The sequence below is a fragment of the Nicotiana tabacum genome, chromosome 4, assembly GCF_000715075.1.
Source record: "Nicotiana tabacum cultivar K326 chromosome 4, ASM71507v2, whole genome shotgun sequence".
Lineage (NCBI taxonomy): Eukaryota > Viridiplantae > Streptophyta > Magnoliopsida > Solanales > Solanaceae > Nicotiana > Nicotiana tabacum.
The window spans coordinates 84,415,978-84,431,622 of record NC_134083.1 but is presented as its reverse complement, the minus strand read 5'-3'; the positions used below and the strand labels follow the sequence as shown (position 1 = coordinate 84,431,622).

Genomic DNA, 15,645 nt, shown 5'->3' with positions numbered 1-15,645 from the left:
TGATCATTGCCACCATCATGCCAATTCAACCATTGTTAGCCGACCCGTCCTTTCCCAATTTATTCTTAACTCACCTTAGAAATAATAATAACTCCAATCATTACATCACAAATCTAATTTCGCACTCATCCCCAGTGACCTTATTTCACGAGACCACGCTGTCTCAAATCCCACGAACCATCTTATACCCTCCTTGTGCGCATGTTCGCATCTTCAACTGGTACACCTATTCTGGAAAATCCCTCTATGAATCCAAAGTTATTTTTCTTCCATTCCTCCAATGCTACACCGCAACCCGAAGATAATGTAGAACACTCCAAGCCCCTTTCATAATCTGCTGCAAAAGTTTGATACTTAACCATACTACAAGCTCGAAATCCTTAGACACCGCACTTTAACTTTTGAATCCACTAGGACCATGGTTGAGAGTCACCCAGTCCGACCTGGTCCCTAATATAATCAACTCCGAGGCTTTGCTAGCACATGAACACTCTCTCAACAAGTACCCAGCTGAATCACTTTCCTTTTACATCACATCTGCACGAAACATAAACTCTGAGTCTTCGCAAAGCCTGAACATGAATCGATAAGGCCAAATATAGCATACATTGATCAATTTCTCTACTCGAATTACCCATGATGTTCCCTTTCCTTAGTCGTAATAACCCATCAATATGCTGATAACCAAAAATCTTACAAATAGATGACCATGCAATCCAACTGTAGATGGTGGGACTCTCCCACTTAGCTTGAAGCTACCATTGCATAACTCTGGAACCGGCCAAGATTCTTTCTTCATCGTTGACATGATCTTGCACAATCAACCCACCAAATTCCTCGAAACCTTTCTTATAAACGCTTCATAGCCACTCTGAATCACTAGCCACATACACATATTCGACCTCTTCCTGAATAGTCAGTAGAAATTCTTCATAGAAGCTTCATCAACACCATGCGACCGCTAACCTGCTCACAAGAGATAACCCGCCTATGAAAACTCCATGCCGACACCATCCAATGCCGCTGCACTAGGTACAATTACTATGAAATCAGTAACCCATATGCTACTCTGCCACTCTCCCACTTTGGTCAAACTCTCTCCTTTAAGCAACTACCTGATTTCTGCTTCTCACACTTGGCCTTCTAGAAACTTAACCGCGACAAGACACTTCCCACATGTTCTTTCTCATCTTTCACTGCCCAGTTGTTGCCTTAAATAAAAATCTACCTCTGTAGCACTTGAACCCATCGATCGCTACCGACTTTAACCTTTCCGAAGATCATCTTCCTTGAGCCATCAATACTAGAAGTACTAATTTGATTCCGAAACTGCTACACTCCGTTATCTCTGACAACCGCATCTCAAGCACCATTTCACAGTACCCTGCCTCAAAGGCAAATTGAAGAAGGCCATAACATTGGAGAACCTTAACGCGTTCAACAAGGACGATGACACCATATCACAGTTTGAGAACTCTACTATGCTCGAAAATACCAAGCCTCGTTACTCCATCAACCCAAATCTGGACATTCATTGGCCAATTGCTTTTGCTCCGCCTGAAATAAGACACTGAATCTCGGAACCATACGCTGAGTAAACCTCCTTCCAAGTCATTCACTACCTCGACACATAGGCAAGAATCCTACCATCACATCAATACCGTGTGATTACAACTCATGAGCATCATAGCAACCTGTGCACAACCTCAAAGCATCTCAGAAGAATAGTTACTGAGCTAAAATGACAGAATATCCTTCCGCAAGGCGACGACAATAGCCCAAACAACTACGCATGGCGAAACATCCCGCACCACATCCGTAGTACCATTACAATTCCTCAATTCTCGATTTATAACCAGCGCTTCACGTCGCATAAGATTGAATGGGAAGGAAATGAAGGCATAAGCCTCAAAGGAATCAAATCGCACGATGAGGAATCAAGAAGGGAAGTGCTCCTAACAGTCCTGTAGCCTTTCAAAGATAAGTATAGATATCTCCGTACCGATCCGCAAGACTCTACTAGACTTGCTCATGACTCGTGAAACCTAAGAGAACCTAGTGCTCTGATACCATGTTGTGACGACCCACAATCCATTAAGGTCGTGATGGCACCAGACACCACTATCAGGCTAGCCAACTATAATTACTAAATTTGGTCCTTGTCTTTAATATTTTTGAAATCATATTTTCCTTCCAATTAAATAGTAAAGGATGAATTTTTTAGAATAAATAATAATGTTTTTTATCAATTTCAATACTAAACGCCTATTATCAATCCCAAAACCCAGTGTCACAAGTGCATGAGCATTTGCTAGAAAATAAAATAAAATATAATAACTTTCCGGAATACAAATTTGGATAGAAAAGAAAAATACAAATACTCTGAAGGAGACTCTGCCGGCTGCGAATCGTCTTAAAAATGCAACTCACCTAATTCCCCATATCAACCACGTCGCTGCGACCACAAGGCCAATAATATATATGTGTACCTGCACAAAAATGTGCAGCAAGTGTAGCATGAGTACGTAAATCAACGCGTATCCAATAAGTATCCCGCCTAACCTCGAAGAAGTAGTGACGAGGGGTCGACTCGGACACTTACTATGGGCTATAATTAATATCAGGTACAGTAAAGAAGTGAATAGATATGAAATCGAGTAAATATATGAAATAACATGTATAAAATACGTGGCATAATTCCCCTCTTTACAATTTTACTCGAGCTCTCAACTAGCAAGTTCCCTCCGTAACCGGAGCATATATAGAGATGGTGGATTTCATCAACGAGATGGTCATAATTCAAATTAGGGAAAAACCTCAGATACACCGGCTTCTTGCCAATATTACGCACGATTCCATGAGGATAATATATATAGGAAATGCTGAGGTGTACGGCCCGATCCAACATAAAAGTAAACTGTGCACTACCGAGGGTTGAACGGCGCGAACCATAGATGCATCTATTAACCTGTCGAGGCGAATGGATCACTCCCATGAGAGTGTGGTACATAAATCCTGCCGAGGTGAACGGCCCGATCCCATAAGAGTGGTAGAAAGAAAATACCCTGCTCGCGAATCACACGTGCGACATAGTCAAATATAAATTTAAGGAAATCTCCCCGCTCGCGGATCATACTTGCGACGCGGTCAAATATAATTTAACATTAAAAATCCTATCTCTTTCTTAGTTCTTTTCAAAATGAGGGAAACTCAGCTTGTAGTTTTTTAAGGAAATTACCCCGCTCGCGAAACATACATGCGACGCGGTTACACATAGATTTCTTAAGCTATTATGGTATTCCTCAATCCTTTTCGAAATTACAATGTTCAAATGAAACCTTTTAAATCTTAAGTTCTTTAATTTCAACTCCTTTCAAAACATTTAATAAGAAAACTCAATCTCGTTCCCTCTCGAGGCAAACAGTTAAACATAAATCAATAACAACATCAACAAGGCATGATGTGAGCCTAAAACTACCAGGACATAGTCATAGCTAGTAGCTACGCACAGACTCTCGTCACCTCGTGCGTACGTAGCCCCCACAAATAGAAGCACACAATAATTTAGTTCACATATGGGGTTAATTCCCTCTTACAAGGTTAGAAAGGAGACTTAGTTTGCTCCGAAATTCCATAACCGGCTCCAAAGCCTTTCTAACACCTCAAACCAACGCCCGTCGCTCCAAAAATAGTCAAATAAGTTGCAACCCAATCAAAATATGCTCTAATACTCATAATTAATCAATTTATAACAATTTCTAACTCCGATCGAAAAATCGATAAAGCAACCCTCGGGCCCACGTGCCCGGATTCCAAAACTTTTAGAAGATAAACTCTACCCATAACCTCACAAACTCAAATATATAGTTCATTTCCAATTCCATGCCCAAATTCGTGGTCAAAATTCACAAATACCAAATTCTAGGTTTTCCTCTTAAAATCCCAAATTTCTATAACTTTTCATGTCTAAATCCATACAAAATTAAATTATTTAACTTGCAATAAGTGGGAATTACTTACCTTGACATAGATGACGAAAATCTCCCTTCCAAGAGCTCCAAAAATCGCCCAACCAAATGAAAAGTGGAGGAAAAATGGCCAAACCATGTCTTTAAAATAATCTCCCCAGGCCAGGCCCTTCTTCGTGTTTGCGACCTCTGTCTCGCGTTCGTGAAGGACAAAAACCCACCTGCCTCAAATTCCTCTTCGCGTTCGCGGTACCACACCCGCGTTCGTGAAGGCTAAGCACTTCCAGGCCCAGCTCCATTCCTTCTTCGCGTTCGCGACCACTGCGTCGTGTTCGCGAAAGCTTGACCAGTTCTTGCCACGCGTTCGCGTTACACACTTCGCGTTCACGAAGGCCAATGACCTCGGACCTATCTTCTCCTTTCTTCTTCGCATTCGCGTTGCCTTGGCCGCGTTCGCGAAGGCTTGCCCAGCTCCTGCCTCGCGTTCGCGTCCACTGCTTCGCGTTCGCGAAGGCCAAATCCAGCACCCCCAAAATTTCTTCTTCGCGAGCACGATGAAGGAAACCACATACCAGCAACAACAGTCCAAAAAAACCCGAAATGATCTGAAACCACCCCTAAACACACCCGAGGCCCCGGGGACCCCGTCCAATCATACCAACCAGTCCCATAACATAACACAAACTTGCTCGAGACCTCAAATCAAATCAAACAACATCAAAATCATGAATTGTACCCTAATTCAAACTTAATGAACTTTGAAACTTCAACTTCTACAATCGATGCCGAAACCTATCAAATCACGTCCGATTGTCCTCAAATTTTGCACACAAGTGACATTTGACATTAGGACCTACTCTAAATTCCGGAATCGAAATCCGACTCCGATATCGAAAAGTTCACTTCCGGTAAAACTTCTCAAAAACTTTCAAAAGTCTAACGTTAGCCAAATGACTCCAAAATGACCTACGGACCTCCGAATCCACTTCCGGACGCGCTTCCAACACCGGAATCACCTTATGGAGCTATTCCCAGGCTCGGAATCCCAAACAGACATTGATAAAATTGAAATGCACTTCAACTCAAATTTAAGAAATCCTTCTAAAAATCCCAACTTCCATAATAGGTGCCGAAATGTTCCCCGGTCATCCAAAATTCGACCCGGACATACGCCCAAGTCCAAAATCATCATACGAACCTGTTGGAACCTTCAAATCCCAATTCCGAGGTCATTTACTCAAAAATCTAACCTTAGTCAATTCTTCCAACTTAAAGCTTTCGAAATGAGAGTTTTCTTTCATAATCAACTCTGAACTTCCGAAATTCATTCCGACCATGCGGGCAAGTCATAATACCCAAAGTGAAGCTACCCATGGCCTCAAACCACAGAATGACGCACTAGGACTCAAAACGACCGGCCGGGTCATTACACCGTATAATTCTTTATTCTGCAATGTCTTTTTCTCGTGAATTAGCCTCCAAATGCCTCGAAGCTAGCCACAAATAATTTGATTCAGTCAATAAAATTTATTGGAATTAATTCCATAAGAAAATACTAATTTTCCAACAAAATCCGAAATTTAGCTCAAAAATCGCCAGTGGGGCCCACGTCTCGGAACCCGACAAAAGTTACAGAATCTGAAATCCCATTCAACCACGAGTCTAATCGTACCAATTTTACCAAAATCCGATCTCAACTCGACTCTCAAATCTTCAATTTAAACCGAGAGGGTTTTCTAAATCTTCCAACTTAATTCTCTAATTAAATGTCAAAAATAACCATGGATTCGGGTAATTTAACTAATATTGAGTTAAGAAGACTTACCCCGTTGTTTTCCTTGAAAACCTCCAGAATATTCTCTCTGTCTGAGCTCCAAATCGGTAAAAATGGAGTCCCATTTTCAGAACTTAATCTCTCTGCCCAGTCATTTGCTCTATGCGATCGCAGACAACCACACGCGATCGCGAAGCACAAATTTTCACTGCCCAGATTTAACCCTATGCGATCGCGGACCTTTCCACACGATCGTGAAGCTCACTCTCACAGGCCTACACGATCGGGGACTCATCCACGAGATCGCGAAACACAAAACGTGTGACCTCTACTTCTGCTCCACTTACACTACGCGAACGCGACCTTCTTCAAGCGTTCGCGAATAACAAACTCGCACAGCTATGCGATCGTGGCCCTCTTCACACGATCGCGAAGAACTAAATCATCACTACCTCAAACAAGCCTATGCGATCGTGGACATTCCCATGTGATCGCGTAGAAGGAAAACCAGTGACAGAAAACCAACATTCTTCAGTTGGAATGCCAAGCCCAAAATTGATCCGTTAACCATCCGAAACTCACCCGAGGCCCCCCGGGACCTCAACCAAACATACCGTCAAGTCCCATAACATCATACGAACTTAGTCTAACCCTCAAATTACCTTATACAACGCTAAAATCACAAATCATTCCCCAATTCAAGCCTAATAAACTTTGAAATTTCAAATTTTTACAAATAACGTCGAAACCTATCAAATCACGTCCGATTGACCTCAAATTTTTCACACAAGTCATAAATGATATAATGGAGGTATTCTTATTTTCAGAATCAGATTCTGACCTCGATATCAAAAAGTCAACCCCCGGTCAAACTTTCCAAAAATTTGACTTTCGCCATTTCAAGCCTAATTCTACTACGCTCCTCCAAATAATTTTGCAGACACGCTCCTAAGTTCAAAATCACGATATGGAGCTGTTGGAATCATCAGAATTAAATTCCGAGGTCATTTACATATAAGTCAATATCCGGTCAACTTTTCCAACTTAAGTTTTTAATTAAGAGACTAAGTGTCTCATTTCAATTTGAAATCCTTCCGGACCCGAACCAACTAACTTGGTAAGTCATAAAACGACTGTAAAGCATAAATTAAGCACTAAATGGGGGAACGGGATTATAATATTCAAAATAACCGGCCGGGTCATTACAAAAAGGAAATTAGAAGAAGTTTATGTGGTAATGCTTACTGAAAAATATAGTGCTATACTTCCACAAAAACTTGATGATCCTGGTAGTTTTACCATTCCATGCATTTTGGGAGGAGTATATCTTGAAAAAGCACTTTGTGATTCTGGAGCTTCAATAAATTTGATGCCATTTTCTATCTTTAGAAAATTGGATCTTGGTGAAATGAAGGACATAGGTATTTCTCTTCAGTTTGCAAATCAAAGTACTAAGAAACCTAAGGGAATAATTGAAAATGTGCTTGTAAGAGTAGATACGTTTGTGTTCCCTGTAGATTTTATAGTGCTTGAAATGAAAGAATGTCCTAATGAACCAATAATTTTAGGTAGACCATTTCTTGCTACAGGAAGAGCAATCATAGATCTTCATCAAGGACAACTAATTTTGAGGGTTGATAAAGAAAGTGTCATTTTTGATATGTAAAAGATACTAAGATTTTCAGGAGATGAGGCATCATCTTTATGCTTTTCTATTGATATGATTAGTGATCTTGCAGATGAATTCAAAGATGATCAATTAATTTCTGACTCAATTGAAAGATGTTTGACCAAATCAGACACTACACAAGATGATGATCCCACAATCAGGAAAGAAGCTGAAAGACTAGAAAACGATTCTAAGGATAAAGAGATGTAATCAGAAGAAGTTCAACCGAAAATTGAACTCAAAGTTCTCCCTTTTCATTTAAAATATGTTTATCTTGAGCAATAATTATTTTATCTTCTTTGACTGCAGAATAAGAAGAAAGACTAATTCAAGTCTTAAAAGCACATAAAGGAGCTTTAGGGTGAACTGTAGAGGAAATCAAAGGAATTAGTCCAACAATTTGTACGCATAGAATCCTCATGGAGGATATCTACAAGCCAATAATCTAACCCCAAGGGAGATTGAATCCTACAATGCATGAAGTGGTGAAAAAGGAGATTGTCATGCTTTTAGCAGCAGGTATTATTTACACAATTTCAGACAATCCTTGGTTAAGTCTAGTTCAGGTAGTACCAAAGAAACGAGGTATGACAATTATAAAGAATGAAAATAATGAACTCATACCTATGAGAATTGTTAAAGGATGGAGAGTCTGTATTGATTATAGACGTCTCAATGATGCTACCAGAAAAGATCATTTTCTTTTACCATTTGTTGATCAAATGTTGGAAAGAACTGCAGGATATGATTTTTACTGTTTTCTTGATGGCGATTCAGGGTATAACCCAATACCAATTGCACCCGAAGATCAGGAGAAGATAACTTTCACATATCCTCACGGAACATATGCCTATAGGAGAATGCCATTTGGTCTGTGCAACGCCCCTGCTACATTTCAGCGTTTTGCATATCAACAATTTTTTCTGACATGACGGAAAAATTTCGTGAACTTTTTATGGATGATTTTACACTCTTTGGCAAAGCATTTAAAAATTATCTTTACCACTTGACTTTAGTTCTTAAGAGATGTGAAGAGATAAACTTGATTCTGAATTAGAAAAAATATTATTTTATGGTTATAGAGGGAATTGTTTTAGGACATAAAATCACTGCCAATGAAATAGAAGTTGATAAGGCTAAAATTAATCTTATAGAAGGATTACCCCCTCCCACAACTGTTAAAGGTATCAGAAGCTTTCTAGGTCATGCAGGTTTTTACAAATGGTTCATAAAGGATTTTTCAAAGATTTCAAAATCTCTAACTAACCTCTTGATGAAACATGTTAAGTTTGATTTTTCAGGTGATTGTATGATAGCTTTTGACACCCTTAAGGAGAAATTATCAACTGCCCATGTAGTTGTGTCCCCTGATTGAAGTCAATCTTTTGATGTTATGTGTGATGCTAGTGATATGACAGTTGGAGCTGTTTTAGGCTAGACAAAGGATAAAATTTTTTGTCTCATTTACTATGCCAGTAGAACACTAAATGAGGCTCAACTGAATTATGCCACAACAGAAAAAGAGTGACTGGCAGTAGTATTTGCATTTGATAAATGTCGTTCTTATTTGATAGGAACGAAGGTCACTGTTTTTACTGACCATGCAACTTTAAAATACCTCTTAGCTAAAAAGGATGCTCGACCTAGATTATTAAGATGGATTTTACTTCTGCAAGAATTTGACCTTGAGATAAAAGACAAAAAAGGAACAGAGAATCAGGTAGCTGACCATTTGTCTAGACTAGAAGACCCTCCCCTTGAGTTCAGCGAGATAAAAGAAGAATTTTCTGATGAACACATTTTTTCAGTTGACTCTATTGTGACTCAACCACCCTAGTTCGCAGATATTGCTAACTACTTGGTTGGAAGATGGACACCCCAAGATCTCTCTTACCAACTGAGAAAAAAGCTTATTTCTGATGCTAAGTATTATTTGTGGAATGAACCTTACTTTTTCAAAATTTGTGCAGATAATACCATCAGGAGGTATGTACCTGAAGAAGAGATGACCAAAATTCTGTATCACTGCCATGATGGAAAAATTGGAGGTCATTATGCTGCAAACCGTACGACATTTAAAGTATTGGAGGCCGGATTTTCTGGCCAACACTCTTCAAAGATGCCCGAGCATATGTCGCACAATATGATAGGTGTCAGAAAATAGGTAATATGACTAAGAGAGATGAGATGCCATTACAATCAATACATGTATGTGAAATATTTGTTGTTTGGGAATAGATTTTATGGGCCCTTTTCCTTCTTCTCATTCTTTTGAATATATCCTTGTGGATGTGGATTATGTATCAAGATGGGTTGAAGCCATCCCCACAAGGAAGAATGATACTCATACAGTGTGTAATTTTCTTAGAAAAAATATTTTTGCTAGAGTTGGTATACCTCGAGTCATCATTAGTGATCAAGGAACTCATTTCATGAATAGGTAATTTTCTGCTTTGCTATCAAAATATGGTGTGACTCACAAAACTGGAACACCATATCATGCTCAAACACAAGGGCAAGTTGAAGTTTTCAACCGTGAGTTAAAAAGAATTCTTGAAAAGACGGTTGAAATTTCAAGAAAAAACTGGTCTTTAAAATTAGATGATGCATTATGGGCATACCGAACGACGTTCAAAATTCCAATTGGAACATCCCAATATAAATTAGTCTTTGAAAAGGCTTGCCATTTGCCAGTTGAATTAGAACACAAAGTTTTTTGGGAACTGAAAGCATTAAACTTTGAATTAACTTCTGCTGGTAAAAAGAATTGAGGTTGGAAGCATATGAAAATACAAAAATTTTCAAGGAAAAAACAAAAAAAATGGCATGACAATTTGATCTGACAAAAAAGTTTTAAAATTGGAGATCAAGTACTTCTTTACAATAGCAGGCTAAGGCTATTTCCAGGAAAATTAAAATTCAGGTGGACAGGTCCTTATAATGTTACAGATGTTACTCCTTATGGAGCAATTAAAATTCAACAGAACAGTGGAGGAGACAAATTTAAGATAAATGGTCGAAGACTCAAATTGTACTTTGGAGGATATTTTGAGCAACATCCATCAGTCACTCTGATAGACTGATGAATTCCATACTCAATAAGTCGAGCTGAAGACGTTAAACTCAGAACTATGGTACGTACCCGTAGCTGTTAAGGGAGAAGCAATGGAGCCTCATAAGTCCAACATAGATTTGAGTAATTAAGTGCTTAACTAATTGATCTGGTTAACATCCAGATTATTGTACAATCGGAACATATCATTAAGGTCTCTACAAAAACAGAGTCATCTACACGGGAGCAACTCTATGGTGATCGGTATGCCTAAATGACTGGTTAGTTAACCAATTAATGATACAATTCAAATGGAGGCACATGTAAATTTTGGTTTATATTTAAACTCGGACCCTATGACTGTTAAGGTGTTAAATTAGTTCAGTCTATTACACATATAACATGTGTGACCACAGTTTCTTTCAAGCTTTCTTCTGTGACTGTAAATTTGAAAGCTAAAAAGATTTTTATTTTATTTCTTTTATAAAAGTTCTTTAGTACTTTATGTATTTACAAATTTAAAAAAAACAAAGGGAAAAAAGTGAGCTGGAACCAAATGCACAAAGTGAGATGGTAAAGAGTCCTAGAATAGGGGAGATGAATTCTCAAAAAAAAAAAAAAAAACAATTGGTTGTTCCGGTGACACAACGTGGTTCCTCACAGCCAAGAGAGGAGAATTTTGCTGATTATAATGTAGGAGGCACAAATAAGCTTCATAATGAGATTTAATCCAGGAGGATGAAAGATTTAAGTGTTGGGGGGTCAATGTTTTGGAGAAAGAATATGGGAAGTTCATGCCTTTTACTGTTTAGCCTATATAGTATTAGGCTATATTGGCTGTTGTTACTAATGTCGTCTTTTTTTTTGTATTATTTTTAAAAGTATTCTGGGAAGTTTTTGTATATATATACATATACATATATATGTATAACTGGTGTAACATATATGTAAAATATGTTGCTGCTTTAACATATTGATAACGTAATTTTTTTATTAGTATTGAAGGAACAGGTTATAGAGCTGGATGTTTAAGCAACAAAGCACTCTTCAATGCTTGGGTAGTACCTATCAAGTGCAACAGTTAAATAACCATAAAAGAAAAGAAAAAAAGAATTTCAATTTCCGTAAATAAAGTACTACTTATATATAATTCTCTTTCATGGATTATTGTTTTATTGCGGGTATTAAATTCATAATATAAGATCTCTTCATTTTTTTAAAATATTAACTCTTTTCTTCTTGAATCACATAACTTCCGAGTTTATTATTCTAATTTTGTGAAAGTAAGGATTTGCATCTTCAACTCAAGAATTCATTGGAATTGAGAAGAGTTATGAACATCAACAGTTAGATTCAGTAATTCTTTAGTAGAACTTGCTCTGAATGTTTATCAAGGCGAAATAATATTTGACACTAATTTTTGAAAAATGAATTAGGCTTTCTTTGATTTCTTCCTTTTAGCCTGAAAATGCAACCAAAACAATCCAAAAAATAATTGTATCCCTAGTACCCAACTTTGAAGCCTGTAAATCATTCATTCTAGTCACACCATAGTCTGAACCAGTAAATTATAAATACCCGTATATCTGTAATTACTTCTTCCTAATTGTTTCTCTTTAGCTGAAAATTCAAAGATGAAGCTTAATAAAAAAAAATGGAAAAAATGGCGGCAGAAAAGGCAAAGAAGCAGTATACATATGGATTCTTTCTATATAGAGAAAATCTCTATTGTACAGAAAGTATTGTTCTAAAAAAAAGGAGAAAATTACTTCAAAATTTCAGAATATATATTGCTTCAATAGCTACAAAAAAAGTCACTATAAATATTCCCTTTATCCTACCAGCTTGAAACTTAACATTACAAACCGAAAAAGCACTAAAAGGTTTTAAAAAATAGTGTTTAAACTACATTAGTGGTGATTTACATAATGAGTAAGCCTATGGATAAAGAAATATAATTCTTAGTGAAGATGGTCATAAATTTATCAATTCTTAAGAGTCATAGGGAGAAGAAATGCAAGTTCTTGCCAAACAAAGATGGAATCATAAGCAAGGTAAATGTTTTGTAAGGTTGAAAAGGTTAATCAGTTTTGGGAAATGAGGAAACCCTTATCTTGAATAAATTTTCTCTCCACAAGGCAAACAATGATTTTTGAAGAGAGTTGTTCAAAAAACAAAATTGTTTTTTCCTCGAAGACGAGTAAAAGTTCAAGTGTGGGGAATTTGATGAATATAAATTATTCATATATTTTCATACGTATAAATAAGGATTTTTAAATAAAACATGAATAAATATATTCGATTCTCCTATATTTTTGTATACGGTCAAAACCGAGTTTTGCCCATCGTATGATTAACAGAGATTGGAACATGATGGTCCGAGGTTCATCATTGTAATATCGATCCATGGTGCGAAGTATATGTTGTTGAGCTCAAAGACCCAGAGACCGATCAAGATTGAGATCGGCCAGGATCAAGATCGAGCCAAGAAATAAAAAAGCCGTTATAGCCGCAATTAGGGGAAAAATCTCGGCAGAAATCATGGCACAAATCAAAGAGAGATTAACTAGCCAATCATGGGATTCTTACTGTATTTAAAATTGTACCATAAGTAGGACTCCCCTACTATATAAAGGGGGTCTAATAATTGGTAAAGGGGGGATATTTCACGTAATAAAAAGCAATATACTATTCTTTTCTTTAGGTTCTCAATACTCTGTTACTCCGCACATATCTCATTTGCTATTTCATTTGGTTCGAGGGTAACTCCGCTCGAGGGCCAAAGCAGCACATCTCATTTGGTTTTCTTTTATTTTTCTTTACAGTCAATTTCAATATCAATTTGCATATTTTCTCAGTTTGTGCCAAGTAAAATCACGTGTCCTTAAAACCACAAATAATAGGGTAAACAGTTTGGTGCCCACCGTGAGGCTAAGGTTAATAGGGATTGCCTGGTGCTAATTTTCATAACACACACTGCTTTATACTTGTTCTTGTAAGTATTTTTTGTTCCAGGATCAACATGTCAAACTCTCAAGCAGTACCCACACACATCGACAACGACCTTGGTTTTCATGGAGAAAACGACATCATAGCTGCCCCAGGAAACGAACAGCTTGATGAATCATGGGCGCATGCCTGGATGCAAATCTGGGCGTCGACCCCAAAAATAGCGTCCGCAGAGACGTTCGATCAGCCGGTCAGAACGCACAGGACGGCGAAGAAGGCGGAATCAGCCTTCGAATAATATTCGAAATGCTGCAGGCTCAACAAGCTGCAATAGCAAAACTTCAAAATCATAACCACGCACCGAGTAGGGTCGAACCCGAGCTATCACAGGACATTGTTCACAGGTCTGAACCAGTGCCGGGGAGGTCAAATGTGAATGAGTCAGGGACTGACCCCGCTATCTTGAAAATGTTCGAGGAGATGACAAAGTGAATTCAATCGGGAGAGAAGAAGATTGAAGCGAATGACAAAAAAGTGGAAACATATAACTCCCGAGTTGATCAAATTCCGGGAGCACCACTGGTTTTGAAGGGTTTGGATTCAAAGAAGTTCGTACAAAATCCCTTCCCCCCGAGCGCGACTCCTAAGCCTATTCCGAAGAAATTACGCATGCCAGAAATTCCCAAGTATAATGGAACTACCGACCCCAATGAGCATGTCACTTCTTACACGTGCGCAATAAAGGGGAACAATCTAAAGGACGATGAGATTGAGTCCGCACTGCTAAAGAAATTCGGAGAAACTTTATCAAAGGGGTCGATGATATGGTACCATAATTTACCACCTAACTTCATAGATTCTTTTGCCATGCTTACAGATTCCTTCATCAAAGCGCACGCCGAAGCGATAAAGGTTGAGACTAGAAAGTCGGACCTCTTCAAAGTAAAACAGAAAGACAACGAGATACTCAGAGAGTTCCTATCTCGGTTCCAAGTGGAGCTTATGGATGTGCTCCCGGTCGCCAATGATTGGGCCGTCCAGGCTTTCACTCAAGGTCTAAACATACGAAGTTTGGTAGCCTCACAACAGTTGAAGCAGAACTTGATCGAATATCCAGCTATAACTTGGGCCGATGTGCATAATCGGTATCAGTCAAAGATTAGGGTCGAGGATGACCAGCTGGGGACTCCTTCCGGATCCGTTTATCCAAACAGGACCGTAGACAGAGTTGAAAGGGATATTGACCGGGAACAACGATCAAACAAAGATCGATATCAGCCATATGGTGGAGATCGAAGAAATAACGGGCCTGGATGCAACCCCATTCGAATTCATAGAAGAAGTGATCGAGGATAGATCTCTCGAGGGCTCATGAGTAAGAGTGGCTTCGACAGAAATGTCAAACCCAAAGAAGCACCACGACTATCGGAATACAACTTCAACATTGATGCATCAGTTATTGTATCGGCCATTGGACGCATCAAAGACACCAGGTGGCCCCGACCTCTACAGACTGATCCGGCCCAGAGAAATCGTAATCAAATGTGCAAATATCATGGCACTCATGATCATAGAACAGAAGATTGCAGACAGCTGAGGGAGGAGGTAGCCCGTTTGTTCAACAAAGGGAATCTTCAATCATTCTTAAGCGATCGGGCTAAAAACCATTTCAAGAACAGAGATTCAAACAGACAGAATGAGCAAGAAGAGCCGCAACACGTGATCCACATAATTGTTGGAGGGGTCGATATTCCTCAGGGGCACGTGATCCACATGATTGCTGGAAGGGACTTTGTCTTTCAATGACGAGGATGCAGAGGGGATCTTACAACCCCACAACGACGCGCTAGTAATATCTGTCCTTATGAATAAAATTCAAGTTAAACGTGTTTTGATTGATCCAGGTAGCTCAGCCAACATTATTCGATCGATGGTTGTAGAACAACTCGGCCTACAAGATCAAATTGTGCTCGCAGCCCGAGTACTTAACGGGTTCAACATGGCAAGCGAAACCACCAAAGGTGAAATTACTTTACCAGTGAACGTAGCCGAGACCATCCAAGAAACAAAGTTCCATGTGATCGATGGTGACATGAGGCACAATGCCCTGCTCGGAAGGCCTTGGATCTATAACATGAGGTCAGTACCCTCGACCCTTCACCAAGTTCTAAAGTTCCCGACATCAGAAGGAGTCAAAATAGTACACGGGGAGCAACCCGCCGCCAAGGAAATG

The 15,645-nt window shown here is 38.9% G+C and overlaps 1 protein-coding gene across 1 annotated transcript; it reads left to right on the top strand.

The window, feature by feature from the left end:
* Nucleotides 1-6,979: 6,979 nt before the first annotated feature.
* On the top strand, nt 6,980-7,760 carry LOC107776612 (uncharacterized). The gene is made up of 3 exons (XM_016596524.2): nt 6,980-7,388; nt 7,482-7,617; nt 7,721-7,760. Exons 1-3 carry the CDS (start codon nt 6,980-6,982, stop codon nt 7,758-7,760), a joined length of 585 nt encoding a protein of 194 aa, XP_016452010.2.
* The last annotated feature ends 7,885 nt before the right edge of the window (nt 7,761-15,645 follow it).